Source organism: Ostrinia furnacalis, unplaced genomic scaffold (genome assembly GCF_004193835.3).
Source record: "Ostrinia furnacalis isolate ACB-3 unplaced genomic scaffold, ASM419383v2 OfSCF2419, whole genome shotgun sequence".
Classification (NCBI taxonomy): Eukaryota; Metazoa; Arthropoda; class Insecta; order Lepidoptera; family Crambidae; genus Ostrinia; species Ostrinia furnacalis.
In genome coordinates, this window is record NW_021132658.1 from 392,305 (window position 1) to 405,876 (window position 13,572).

Here is a 13,572-nt window from a genome sequence, read left to right on the forward strand (position 1 = left end):
CACTTGATTCACATTTTGTGCCTCTTTCTAAGAATGAACCTTTCTAAAAACCACATGATTTTAGAGACTTTAATTCGTTTGCTCTGTGTAGCATAGGTATCGTAAATCTTTCTGTATCTGAACTTTGATTACACCTATTTACTTTTATTTGAATTATATGACCCAGGAACCTCTTTTAATTTCTTCTTCTTCTTAAAAGTAAATGAATGTCGATTTAATTTTTAAGTTTAAGAAGAACATTGATTAAAAACCAGGCTTCTATCGTGAAGGTTGCGGACCTCAGTTTTAGATTAGATGGCGCTGTGAAGTGTCCAACGGTATTCTTATAAGTTTTAAAGCATTAATTGTGACACAAATAAATTTTATTAAAATCAGATTGGATCTTAAATTACTACTGTTTCTTCTATACTGTGTACAGGCATTGCGTTTATAGTTTTACGGCGCACTTATAGACCAAATCGCTTGAAATGGAACGATCGAAAATAGTTCGAAACGTCGATACAGCGGGCTTAGATCCGAGTCCACGGAGCACTCGCCAGTCACGACTCCAGAATGCGTTGAGATTGATCCCCGACAGATTTACGAATATTTATCCCATAAAAGATCTAAGAAAACTTACTTTTACGTTTAATATACTGTTCCAGACATCATTTTAGCTCGCATTGTAAACAGTATTTTAAAATACACATGAAACGTGTAGACTAACTCAAATGAACGTTCTTGCACATAAATAATTGTATAGTTAGGGGAATCGACCCCGCGACCTCTGTTAGGCTACCAGGCCAGCCATCCAACGGCTGGCTCAACTCATTCATCCGATAGAAAGTACCTTTGCAGGATATATGATACCTAGTTTATACTGGTTTTAAGCACTAAACCAGACCAAATCCAAAACCAAACCAAAATCGTGAAAACCCCAAACTCAGCGTATTATTGAAAACAGATACCTACATACCTACTTGATTTCAGGATGTTGTTATTCCGAGGAAACTCCGAAATACCATCCCGGCTTAAATATTTTAACATTGCAGCAAAACCTATTCGGGTCCGCGTCCGAAACAACACCGCAAAATGATTAGCAAAAAAAGCTTTACATCGAAAACGTATTAGGCCTGACCCGAATAACTCGAGCTACCCCGAACGGCAATAAAAAGTGCCCAAGTCTGCTGGCATTGCCCCAAAAGCAGAGGCGTCAAGCGCGGGGCGAGGGCGGGGAATGACGTCACGGCTTCGACCCGCCGCTCTGCCGCCTAAACCTTGGTGCCTGAACCCCAGTCTCAATCGGACCTCTTGATCTAAGGCTGTATGGCCGCGCATTCCTTCGCCAAATAACTAAAGCTGTATGTTCGTGGATTCCTTTACATGAAAAAAAAAAACAACTGTCTTTTTATTTTTTTTTCAAAATGTCTCCTGAACTAAAGTTAAATTTTTGGTGCACTTATAATTTTGGAAGCAGAGGCTGAGGTGAGCTTTAGAGCTAATGGTATTTAGTTTTAGTGCCTAGAATTAGTTATTGCTAGAAATAATGATTGGTAGCGGTAGTCTGGACATCATATTCATATTTTAGTTCACTTTTTGATGATTATTTAAAAATAAATTGAAGTTTAACTAGGCAATTTTAATCTGACTTACAATTTTTTTGTGAATTGGATGTGGAATATTATAATTTATGCCCAGTGCTATTGAGCAATGTTCAAGTTACAAGTAGAATAAATTGAAAAAGTTTAATGAAGTCAAAGTGAAAATGAAACTTCAATAATGAAACTAAAGTTTGAAGTATTAGGTAAAAATTTAAATTATTTTTCTTTCATGTCAAAATTTTCTTGAACATTGCTCAAATGTTCAGTATGGGTAAGTTAAAAATTTAAATTGTTTTTCATTCATATCAAAATTTGAACATTGCTCAAATGTTCAGTATGGGTAATTCTTAAATAAAAACAAACGTTATTATTAATTTGTCGTTTATATTTTTTCCAACGAATGTGCATGATGTTGTAACCTTTGTCTGTCTAGGTGCATTTAGTACCATGCATCCAGTTCTAGGCCCGTAATAATATGCCGATCTCGATTTTAAACCTGAGCTTGAGTGTAATTCAATACCTACTATTAATTTAGTCGTAATCATTAAAGTTTGATTGAAAAGAAGAAGATCTGAAATGAAGTAAGTGTCACGATCGCTTCATTATAATTGAGATCGGCCTGAAACCCTATCACACAAACTATTAGAGCATGTAACTAACAATAAAAATATTTTCTTTCTTTTAGTAACTTATGTAATTCGTTTTTCCACGTCCATGAATATATTATTCATAGTTTAAGTTACCTAAAAATATGATAGTTCATATTTTCAGCAATATCTTGCAGCATTTTCCTAAATCAAGTCTATTTCTGTTTCGGAGATATAATGTTTCGATGCAATTAATATTTTTACGAAATTGCCTAATGTAAAAACGGTGTTTATGCAATTTTCATTTGACAACAGTTACCTACCATTTCTTTCGAATATTTAAGAAGTGATAATATTACTGTTCCTTAGTCACGCATGTCATGTTGTGCGCTTTAGTGACAGTTTGTGTGACAGAGTTTGACACGGGCCTAGACCCAGGCATGTATCTGATTGTGTGTCGCGTTGCATGCAGTCGGCACCCCTCGCCTGCGCCGACCAATGACAAACTACAAGCCCTTGGTAAGCACTTTCTGTTGCTATATTAAAATTGTTTTATACCTGTGAAACAAAGTAAAAACGCTTGCTCCTGCACGTTTTTTATGCGTGTGCAGTAAAAATGCTCGCTCCTGCACGAAAATGTATAGACCCGTATTACAGAACGGCACTCTGAATCTTGACTCACGGATGGACTCCAAGCTAAGATTACATCTAGTACCTACTTGTGAATCTAGAGTTTTTAGCGTTGTTCAAGAATATGAGCTTTTATAAAATTGACAATAGTTCATCGTCTAGTATGATGACCACAAAGTAGATATTATAGCTGTTTAACGTAGTAACAACACTAACTTTAATACTTAAGAGTTAATTACCTATTAGATACAAAAATAAAGTTAGTAATTTAGAAATGAGGTTATTTTTAGATATTGTTGATAATGGCAATAATAATATACGAGTAAATAACTTTGGAAACTTGCATATTTCTAATTATTGTAATGAAAAATTATAAGAGCCATTAATTGCTATGACGTCACGCCTTACGTCACAATAATAATGCATGCCCGTATATTGGCAATGAATAGCGTCGCCCCATTTCATTCAGCCATTACACGTACTTCTCATATTTAATAAGTGAGATGACTCGAACGGAAGATCCTAAACCAGAGATTAAAGAATTTGTTGTATAAGTAAATAAGTAGGTATGAGAGTATTTTTTTATCCACAACGAGGAAGCTCTTGGCCTGTATCTCACCTGATGGTAAGTGACGATCAGGCCGAAGGTAGAAGCGAGCTTCACCCGAAATCCTCAACCACAGAGGGACTGGCTATCTTAGCTCTAACTGCCGGAACACAACAATACTGTTTTGCATTAATTAGGAAGCTAGTTACTGACTTAATGAGGTCTCTATAACTCGTGTAAAAGCTCTCACCCGGGCAATGAGANTAATGCGATTTTGTGGGTTATTCACCTAGCGCCGAATAGGAATCCGGCAATTAGGTAATCAGTCCTAATCCAAATCCGTCCATCAACTGTCTTTCGTCAAAGTATCTACGGGTTTCGATGTTTTACATTAAATTGCTATAAAATGTAAAAACACGGCTATTTAAACAGTATTAAAGTGTAAATTCATTGAAAATTATGGATATTTGATCGAAAACAGATGGGATTCCGAATTTGACAATCTTTAAAAAAAAAATTAGCAATTTGTATTGCCCAAATTACTAATAGTCTCATTAGCCCCTCGTGTTACAAGTGGGCTCACTACCAATAGTCGAGCGACGGTGGGATTCGAACCCGCGTTCCTCGGATCTCGAGTCGGCCACTCCGACCCCTTCACCGTTCGGCTGTCGTGGCTATAGTTGAAGGATGGGTTTGGATTAGAATTGAATATAGCAAAAACCTAATCGTTGGAGTATAAAACCTAATTTCATTAAATGTGAACTGTTAAAATTTAAAGAAAGGTATGTACCTACTAGTACATAGTCATGAGGTCTAGGTTATGTAAAAAAATAAGTATACCTTCAGCTCGTTTAAGTGAAAACATTAAATGTTCACCGTTAAGTGTTATTGTACCGTTATCACTGTGACAGAGCTCCTCGCATGACGCTTATACTTTGCTTTAAATACTAATTTTACTACTACCGTCACGCAATCCTTTGAACGCAAGCTTGTCCAACTGAAATAAACTTATTCAACTGATTTTAAACCGTATTACCAAGCGGCTAAACTTCAAATTTCAAAAGGGAAGTGAGCATTTGATGGCAGGTTGATGTGCTGAAGACTGTTGTAATAAATTGTAAACAAATGTTTGCAATTAACACTAAGTTAATAATTTCTGTTTGTACATAATATTCAACACACAGAATTGCTACAATGTTATTAAAACTTGTTCTTAGTGTTAAATCTGAAGATATTTTAATAAAATAAAAAGATATATTCACCACTCGAAAAGACTTTAAAACATCAGCTTTACATTTAGTAGAGATGATGGTAAATGGAAGACCTTGCATAGGATGACTATATCGTTGTGTTGTGCGTTGTGCCTTTTGCTATTGAATTGTTTAGTACAAGTGACCTTAATATCAGAGTAAAGAAACTCACACCAATGTAGGGTAGCTGCATGCTGCAGAGCGTTGCGGCGCTGCGCGCGCACGTCGGCACGTGTTCGTTGTTTACCTCACTGCCTCACTACCTCTGCCATTCCTTGGCATTGCCTGCTGGACTGGAAGTAGGTCATCTTCGATTTTAATAAGCCTCCAGCCCCGTGGGACTGGGATGCAAGCCAAAGCCTTGATTCGAAAAATAATACGAGTAAATCGCATCCATTCTTGCTATGAAAACTATAAGTTATCTTTTACCTACTTATCCGTATAACAAACTGTAAAGAAACCAAACGCAGAACTTTTATGGCTAACCGACTCCGAACATCATATAATATTTAGCTTAAGGGTTAATGGAAATATTACTCTTTTAAAACTGCATTTTAGCTAGTCTAATAAACGGTCATTTGCAACTTCGTAGAGTTCTACTTTTCGAGAAACAGGAGTCAGAACCCCGCTGCTCGATTTAGTAGGTAATATTTATACTTAGTATTAATGCTATATCCTAAATCCTATTATGGTAGAGGTAAAGGCAACTGTTGCTTGCTAGAACCCGCTAGAATGCAAAATGGCGTCATCGTGCGATACTCGTGGCCCTACTGCTCAATACTACTTATAATATAACCACTGAAAAAAATATTTGCAGTGGTTATACCAAAATTATCAATATGGGTTTGTGATTTTGTATGATTAGTTGTAAAGTCAGCGTCAAATAGTTCGTGACAGTCAAAGTGGCCAAAAAGTTGACAACACAACCTAATTCCAATTTTAACAAAGACTTGTTGCGAACATTTTAGCTACTTTGGGTGTCACGAACTGTTTGACGCTGACTCTACCACCAAAAACTAAATTACCCGCGATATTTCCAGTACTTAGAAATACGTAGTAGGACCACGGGCATCGTATGGGCGTCATCATCTGTTCCTATGGAATTTGACGTGGATTCTTTATGTTCCAGGGCTCAGCAGATTCAAACTACTCCCAGCCATCGTCGGAACTGTCGCTGGACGAAGACAAGGAGGCGCTGCGCCGCGAGAAGGAAGCGCAGGCACTCTCACAGCTCGACAAGGCCCGGGTATTTTTTTTTAATTTATTTTATTAGGAAAAGCAACAGCAATACAAATACAAATAATGAGACCTCGAAATAATTCTAGATCACTATATTTTTTGATGGATGGATAACCTTCTACCCTCATTTCAGCCGAATGACGTCCACTGCAGGACAAAGGCCTCCCCCAAGGATTTCCACAAGTCAACGACCGGTCCTGGGCTGCCCGCATCCAGACACCTCTCGCGACCTTCAACAGATCGTCAGTCCATCTAATGGCCTTCTACGCTATTCTGTGTATAAGACCAAGAGCTAAGCTAAACTTTGTTTAGCTTAGTTCGTATAGTTGAGGCAGTTTCCCATACAAGTTTACACACTACTATGGAAAACTGCGTCAGCTATGCCAACTAAACTAAAAAAACTTAACTTACTTATCTCTTGTCCTGCAATCTGCATTACTTGTAAAGACCAAAAACGTTCAGCTCAAAACGAGTTGTAATGTTGTAAAAGATCCAGTGTGTTGTGATCGCTTATGAAAACGATCACGACGCGTGGCAATGAAGCTATAATGCGTTCTAAGCACTGTAACCGTCATAACAGAGTGGTTTAATATTGATGGTTCCATTGTTATAATGAAATATGACGGAAATAACCAAGCATTCATCTTTCACTGATTCACAATTAAATTTTGATTAATCTTGTTAAACCTATATTTTTATGCCTGTTCTTCCCTTCTCCGTTCCAGTCGAAGCCGGTCGCGTTCGCGGTTCGCACGAACGTGTCGTACGATGGCACGGTCGACGACGACTCGCCCGTGCACGGCAGCGCCATCTCCTTCGAGGTGCGCGACTTCCTGCACATCAAGGTAATGGAAGTTCTGTCGGTTGTTTATTCTATGGTAACTAGTGCGAATAGCGCGGTAGTTTATTAAGCTGTGGTGCGAATAGCGCAGTGGTTTCCGTGAAATCTCTTACACAGCTAAATTAAATCTTCTTATTACTCTTAAATTAATCAGTATGGATTTTTGAGATGATTTTCCTGCAGTGGAGATTGATAGATGATTGGCCTAATGAGAATAGTGACTTACTCTAAATTTTAACAATAAATATAGCTATATCTATCTAAGAGTGCTTTAAGTCTAATCAGCCGCGGGCAGATGTCTGTAAACGGACTTATAGTCTGATCTGATATCCTGACGACTGTATAATGAACTGCTAGGTACAACTCCAGGGGAAGTACGAGAACAACTAGTAGTTCAGGATTCGGCCGTCTCATGTGGCTGAAATGATGATGATGACTAGGGTTAGCTATAGCCTGAGCTTAAAAAAAACTGCTCTAGCAACTGTCTGTACCAACACCTCTCTCAACTCCAGGAGAAGTACGACAACAACTGGTGGATCAGGCGTCTTGTGAAAGAGGCTAATGTATTGTATTATGTATGAATTTGCAACAAAATAAATACTAAGTTTAGCAGCCGGTCATTATGGAAATCATTAGGGGAGGCCTATGTTCAGCAGTGAACGTCCTTTGGCCAGAGCGTAACTAGGGTGCAGGGCTGGCAAAATGCCACGGGCCCCTGATCGGAGGGGTACCGGGCCCCCCTGAAAAATAACCTTAGATACACCAAGGACCCCATGCAAAGAAAAAAAAAGAATTTTCCTCTGGCCTCGGATGGTATAGTTAAATAGTTACGCCACTGCCTGTGGCTGAAATGATGATGACTATAATCAATAATATAAGTATAAAAAATATAAGTAATAATAATGGTTTAGCTATAATCTGAGCTCTAACAACTGTCTGTACCAACAACTCTCAACTCCAGGAGAAGTACGACAACAACTGGTGGATCGGGCGTCTCGTGAAAGAGGGCTGCGACATCGGCTTCATCCCGTCCCCGGTGAAGCTTGAAGCGGTGCGAGCCGGCTTACAAGCGCGCGGGCGATACACGCGGCCCGCGTCCGCCGCGCCGCTCGCCGCGCCGCTCGCCGCGCCGCTCGCGCCGCCGCTGTCCAGCCGAGGTAGCACCCCCCCCACGCCCGGTACGTCACAGCCATAAGGTGGTCGCACGCTTCGCACGCAGTGCGCTGCCGTCAGTGGTGACCAGAATGCTATGTCACTTATAAAAACTTTTTTTTTTACATTTCATTTCAAAGAAAATTTTTAATAACTTGAGAATCGAATTGCCAAACCAACACGTGCAGATCGCGCGTCCTGTCATTGGCCTATGCACGCGCAGTGGTTGGTTTGGCTGATCGAACCCACCACGCGACCCTTCGCTTGCCAGAATGTCATGAATGTCATGCCTTAATTAATGACAGTCGTTTAAAGGCTTGCGGCACTTTCAGTACTGCTAAAAGCTTTAAAAATGTTCCACTGAAGTTTTTCTTAGTTAAACTTGAACGATAACATTCTGGTCCTCACAATATTATGTCGGTAGCGCATGCTGCGAATGAAGTATGTCATGACTGAATGCATTGCAAAGAAGTCTAAAAAATATAATTTTATTTTGGATAACGTTAAAAATTATATGTATATGTCTCTTTGTGAAATATATTTTTTATCTTTTCTGCAATGCATTGTGCTTTTTCTGCACGCTACTTGCGATTTGATGAAGTTTCACTCTTTCTTCTTTATGTTAACCCTAAAATTTTAATATTAATCAAACTTCAAAATTTCGACAATAAATAAGTGTTTCTACAAATACCATGTGTATTTATGAATAATATTTTATTTATTTAATATCTAAGTACTTATTATAATTATATTACGATAAATAATACCCAAAAACTCAACTAACATGTTTGGCCTTTCTAACTATTAAGGGAATGTTGCCTTCTTCTACTGTATACTAATGAAAGCAGATGGTCTTAAAAAATAATGTCCATTTCGAAATGCATAAATGTGCGTGGAAGTATGTACAATTTCACTCACTGCACTTTTTATTACCTTTTGTCTAAGGTTAAGTACCAAATGTGTACTTGGCATAAAACTTCAACAAAGAGTAAATAGCACAGAAGTAGCACATTCAGTCTAGTGACCATCTTTCAAATGCTTTTATCATGCGCCAGACAAAAAGGGAAATAATATAATTTTAGAGATTTACTAACAAATACAATATTTTTAACATCTGCAACCCTTGATAGGTTTATCGTATTGATAAAGTTTAGGATGCATTAACTTAAAATGTTTTTTATATTTACCAATTTATCGTACGCTAAATATTTATTATGTTTATGTTTCAAATGATTATTAAATTATCTCTCAATAGCTTATCATAATTTATAACAAAACCCCTAAAGTTGGTTCCGGATTGCCATGACCCTAGTATTTCTATACTAAAAGCAAATTAAGTATGTATTTTACCTGTGAAATAATCAGAAACATGATTTCTACTGAACAGTTCTGATCTCCTTTCGTCTGGCGTAGTGCATAACGTACAACGCAGTTTTGTGTCTACCCACCGAATCGTCAAATCTTTTCTGTTGCCGTTTCAATCTGATTGTCTTATACTTGAAACATTATTTAATTTCAATAATAATAATTTTACTAACAAACAAAGATGAGGCGATTCGTCGGTAGCAGTGATTCGATGTTATAATTGGCTATAATAATCTTTTTTATTATGTAAATAATGATAATCGCAAATAGCGTCCTTATTTCCATCCCTATTTCTAAATTTATGAATAGGAGTACCTCATATACTTTACCAAATTCTGTTTAATCTAATATCCACCCCCAAAATAACGTCTTTCAAAATTATCCGAATCTTGATATGTATGGAATGTATAACTGCTTTGTACTACCATCTCATACACACGGCTCGCTGGTGCAACTTGGTGTCCTGGCGCACTCACCTGCATACTTTCAGACGCGCCCGCCTGCGAGCGAGGTAAGCCCACATTGGCCAGGAATGCTACCAACTTTCACCAAGTATTTATTTGCTGAAATTTTCAACAGATAAAGGACGATGAGCACACGAAAGTTATTGTCAAAACTCAGATTATCCAGCTCAAGACATGCGACAAAAGGTCCATGTTCCGTTTTGAAGTTATATCAGAATAGTTGATCGTTATAATCTGCTATTCTGGTTATAAAAATTTTACTTAGGTAAAAAAAGTCGCTTATCTTCCTTTAATTCAATGATTTGACTATTCTGTTACACAATATTCTTGCTTGTTGCCATCTCCATTGTCCATTGCATATATCCTAATCAAATATACCTACTTATGTTTAGCCATATTAAAAACTTAATTATAATATGGAATGAGGATATTTTAATTTTTAGCAGAAATATCTTCTTTCGTTCTTTTTATTTTGTCTTGTTGCAAACTTTCACGATTACGTTTACCTACATGTTAATATCCAGTTAATACGTAAGTGAAATTTTGCAAAATATGTAACTCTTTTATAAGTTATCGGTGTTCGTCCTGTGATATATTGTAATCAATATTTATTTATGGTGTTATCTATATATCGATATTGTATATATTATATAAATTATAAATGTAATCCAGAGTTACATTTGTCTGTACAGAAATTATTAGATTAAATTTTGAATAAGTGAAACAAGGAACATCTAAAGACAAATGGAACTTTATGTCTATTACTGTAAGTGCTATTTTAAAAATAGTTATACATTTACTAGAGTAATATTATTTATATTATTGCATGAAAAATTATGCTCCCACTAAAGTTAGTATTTACTTAGGTCAAACTTTGCAATATTAAGTTTACATACAGGGTGAAATTTTGTAATGCCACCTGGAGGAAAAGTACTCTTAATACTAGTTTAAATACTTAATAATAGATAGAAAATTTTACTCAAGGAAAACATTCCTTTATTATTGAACCGAAATAGAACTACAATCAAAGATATCCAAAAATATGCTTGCCTGTTGTATAACTAACTAAATAACTAAAAAATATTTTAAAGCTTGGAAAAATAGGAGCTTTTCTACATAAGTAAGTGATTCTAAAAGGTTTGATCAAACTTATGATCTCGGTATTCGAAAGTAGGTAGGTGTAGATATTATTTAGGAACAGTAAAAACAAGTTATTAGAGGTTATTTTATTTACTGGTTTAAAATCTGACGTACTTATTATGAAGTTTCCCAATATTTGCAAAGATGGAAAAATAGGAATAATTGTTCCTGTCTCCCACGATGATAGCCAAAATGTAGCTGTACTGTACTACAAAGTACAAACAAATTGTTAAGCCCAGAATTTGTTCTAATTTGGAGAAAATTTGTTGAAATGTGATAGGGAGAACAAATTAAGCTTCGCCTACTGGGATTGGATAGTTGACACTATAAACTAATAATAAATTCCGATTCACCACATTCTTTTAAAACTTCTTAAATTTTTATTTTGACAAAGCTACGTCATAACTCTTTATATGCAAAATCTGTAAGAATCGCATTAAAACAGCTGATAAAAAGTACCCATATGTCAGCTAATGTGATGGAGGGTATCAAACTATCAAGTATCAACTGCCCAATCCTACACCGCGTGTTATACTTGTACCAGTAGCGGCGTAAGGGGGGGGGGGGGGGGGGGGCGGTGGGGGCGGTCCGCCCCGGGTGCCAAGCATCAGGGGGTGACACAAATCGCGCAGATTAGTACTCACTGGCACATCTGCGTGGCAAATCTGCGGTCTGTCATGTTACGGGAGGGGGGCGATTGTCTTTCAGTCTTCGAATCGGTAGGTGTAGGTAACGCCAAAATCCTGGGGTGTCCCTTAGGACGGGGGGGTGTTTGATCGCCCCGGGTGCCAACCCATGCTACGCCGCCACTGCCTTGTACCCTTGCCTCGCGAGGCAGTGTGTAACGCGGCGCGTCGCCCGCAGGGGAGGAGTCTGACGGGGGGCGGGGCCGCGGCGCGGGCGCACTCCCCGCCGGCAAGGAGAAGCGCAAGCCCTTCTTCAAGAAGCAGGAGACGTGCTCGCCCTACGACGTCGTGCCGTCCATGCGACCCGTCGTGCTCGTCGGGCCCTCGCTTAAGGGCTACGAAGTCACGGACATGATGCAGAAGGCGCTCTTCGATTTTTTGAAGAGGAAATTCGAGGGCAGGTGAGTTGTGATCGGGTTACCCGCATGATGTCTACGTTAATTTAGAGTCTAGATTGTTTTCTTATGTACAGACTCTGTTTAGTTCTGACGCGATATGCCTAATGGTGATTTATTTCTAGTTAAGATGTCATTCAAGTGTTAAGAGCGAGACATGCGTTGCTCTAAAAGCAAGTAGGTATAGCTTAGTGAACTTATCTTAGTTAGTCTTTTAGACCTTCAATACTGTTTCAAACTTTAATTCATTAGTACCGTGCACCTTCCATTCCAATTTAAATAAATTGACTAACTTAATTGGTCGAGCTCGTCAACTAGAGACATCGTTAGCAATTACACAAAAACTTAACGCCAGTCGTATAGCTCATAAATTAGACTATAGAAGTTAGTCTCGCCACGCTGCCCGGGGAGCGCCAGCCGCTAACGCCAGCTCCCGTTCCAGGATAATAATAACGCGCGTGATGGCTGACATTTCGCTCGCCAAGCGCTCGCTCCTCAACAACCCGTCGAAGCGAGCCATCATGGAGCGATCCAACTCGCGATCCACGTGCCTCGCGGAAGTGCAGGTACTCTACCTCTGCTGTGTTGCAGGATCATCATCACGCGCGTGTCAGCCGATATCTCGCTCGCCAAGCGCTCGCTCCTCAATAACCCCCCCAAGAAACCGATCATGGACAGGTCGAACTCGCGAACCAATTGCCTGCAGGAGGTGCAGGTGCGCCGTGAGCTAGTTTGTGGGTAGCGTAGTGCTTGGTTGGACCCGTTGTTCCCGTTGACGGCGATCGGTAGACTTGCTGTGAATGGAGTTGTCGACTAACCGACGATAGTGTCGTGACGAATTCATAATAACTATGTACATAACGATTGCTTCAACCATTCTGGGGAATTCTGAGAATTCATTTTGAGTAAACTAATCAGAAAAAATTCATATTATTTGTTCATGACTACGAACTAAATATGTTACTACATCTGGACCGATATGATTAATGTTATCTTTAGTATGGATCAACAGTTAAATACGAATCTATGTGACGTATTTATGACGATTTCACTGTCCACTCTAGAAGCATTTGGATAGTCTCAATTGAAATATAATTCTTACAAAACACCAGAAACCACAGTTAAAAAGTGCATGGGAAAATGTCGTCCGTCACGACACTATCGAGACTGCAACACTGTTTATGTAATAATCCGTCGATAGTTTGAACGTCGAGTGTCGCATCACTAACCCGACTAAATGCATCGAGCTGTTGTCTCGTCGAAGAGGCTTGAGAGTAGATTGAGGCTTATAATGTAATGAATGATTGGTATTGCTGTGTAACGCAATTTTGTAGTCTGCTTTCTTTTAAGTTTGAACAAAACTTAGTTATTTTCCTTTAAAATCCATAAAAAAATCAATAAATCAGACTGCAACGATTGCGTTAATTGAAAGTGTTAATAATGCCTGTATATGACTGTAGTTATCATTATTTTTCTTAAAAGTGTTATTGGTATGACCCAAATTAACGGATTGAACCATCGTCATTGCAATGTTTCCGAATGTTTGACTCTTCTATGACTATTACCTACCTAATTCACTAAAAGTTTTTTGTGGTTGCTTCCTTACAACCTCTTTCAAAAAATTATCTATGACGATGCAAATAAAAGTTAGGTACCAACCGAATGAGTCCCCCAATCACAAAACTTGGACACAAGT

The 13,572-nt window shown here is 38.4% G+C and overlaps 1 protein-coding gene across 4 annotated transcripts in view; it reads left to right on the top strand.

Moving 5' to 3' along the window:
• LOC114355557 (Calcium channel protein beta subunit) overlaps positions 1 to 13,572 on the top strand; it is a 29,450-nt gene that overhangs the window by 1,762 nt on the left and 14,116 nt on the right. For 3 of the 4 annotated variants that reach the window (XR_003656115.1, XM_028308474.1, XM_028308472.1), the window contains exons 2-6: positions 5,724 to 5,840; positions 6,559 to 6,678; positions 7,636 to 7,852; positions 11,660 to 11,882; positions 12,319 to 12,442. Coding sequence is in view for 3 of the 4 variants with exons in the window: in XM_028308474.1 (XP_028164275.1) it covers positions 5,724 to 5,840; positions 6,559 to 6,678; positions 7,636 to 7,852; positions 11,660 to 11,882; positions 12,319 to 12,442 (801 nt within the window). In the remaining variant the exon portion in view is untranslated. Of the gene's footprint in view, positions 1 to 5,723; positions 5,841 to 6,558; positions 6,679 to 7,635; positions 7,853 to 11,659; positions 11,883 to 12,318; positions 12,443 to 12,467; positions 12,592 to 13,572 lie in introns of all 4 variants that reach the window. The other variant, XM_028308473.1, reaches the window with a different exon arrangement.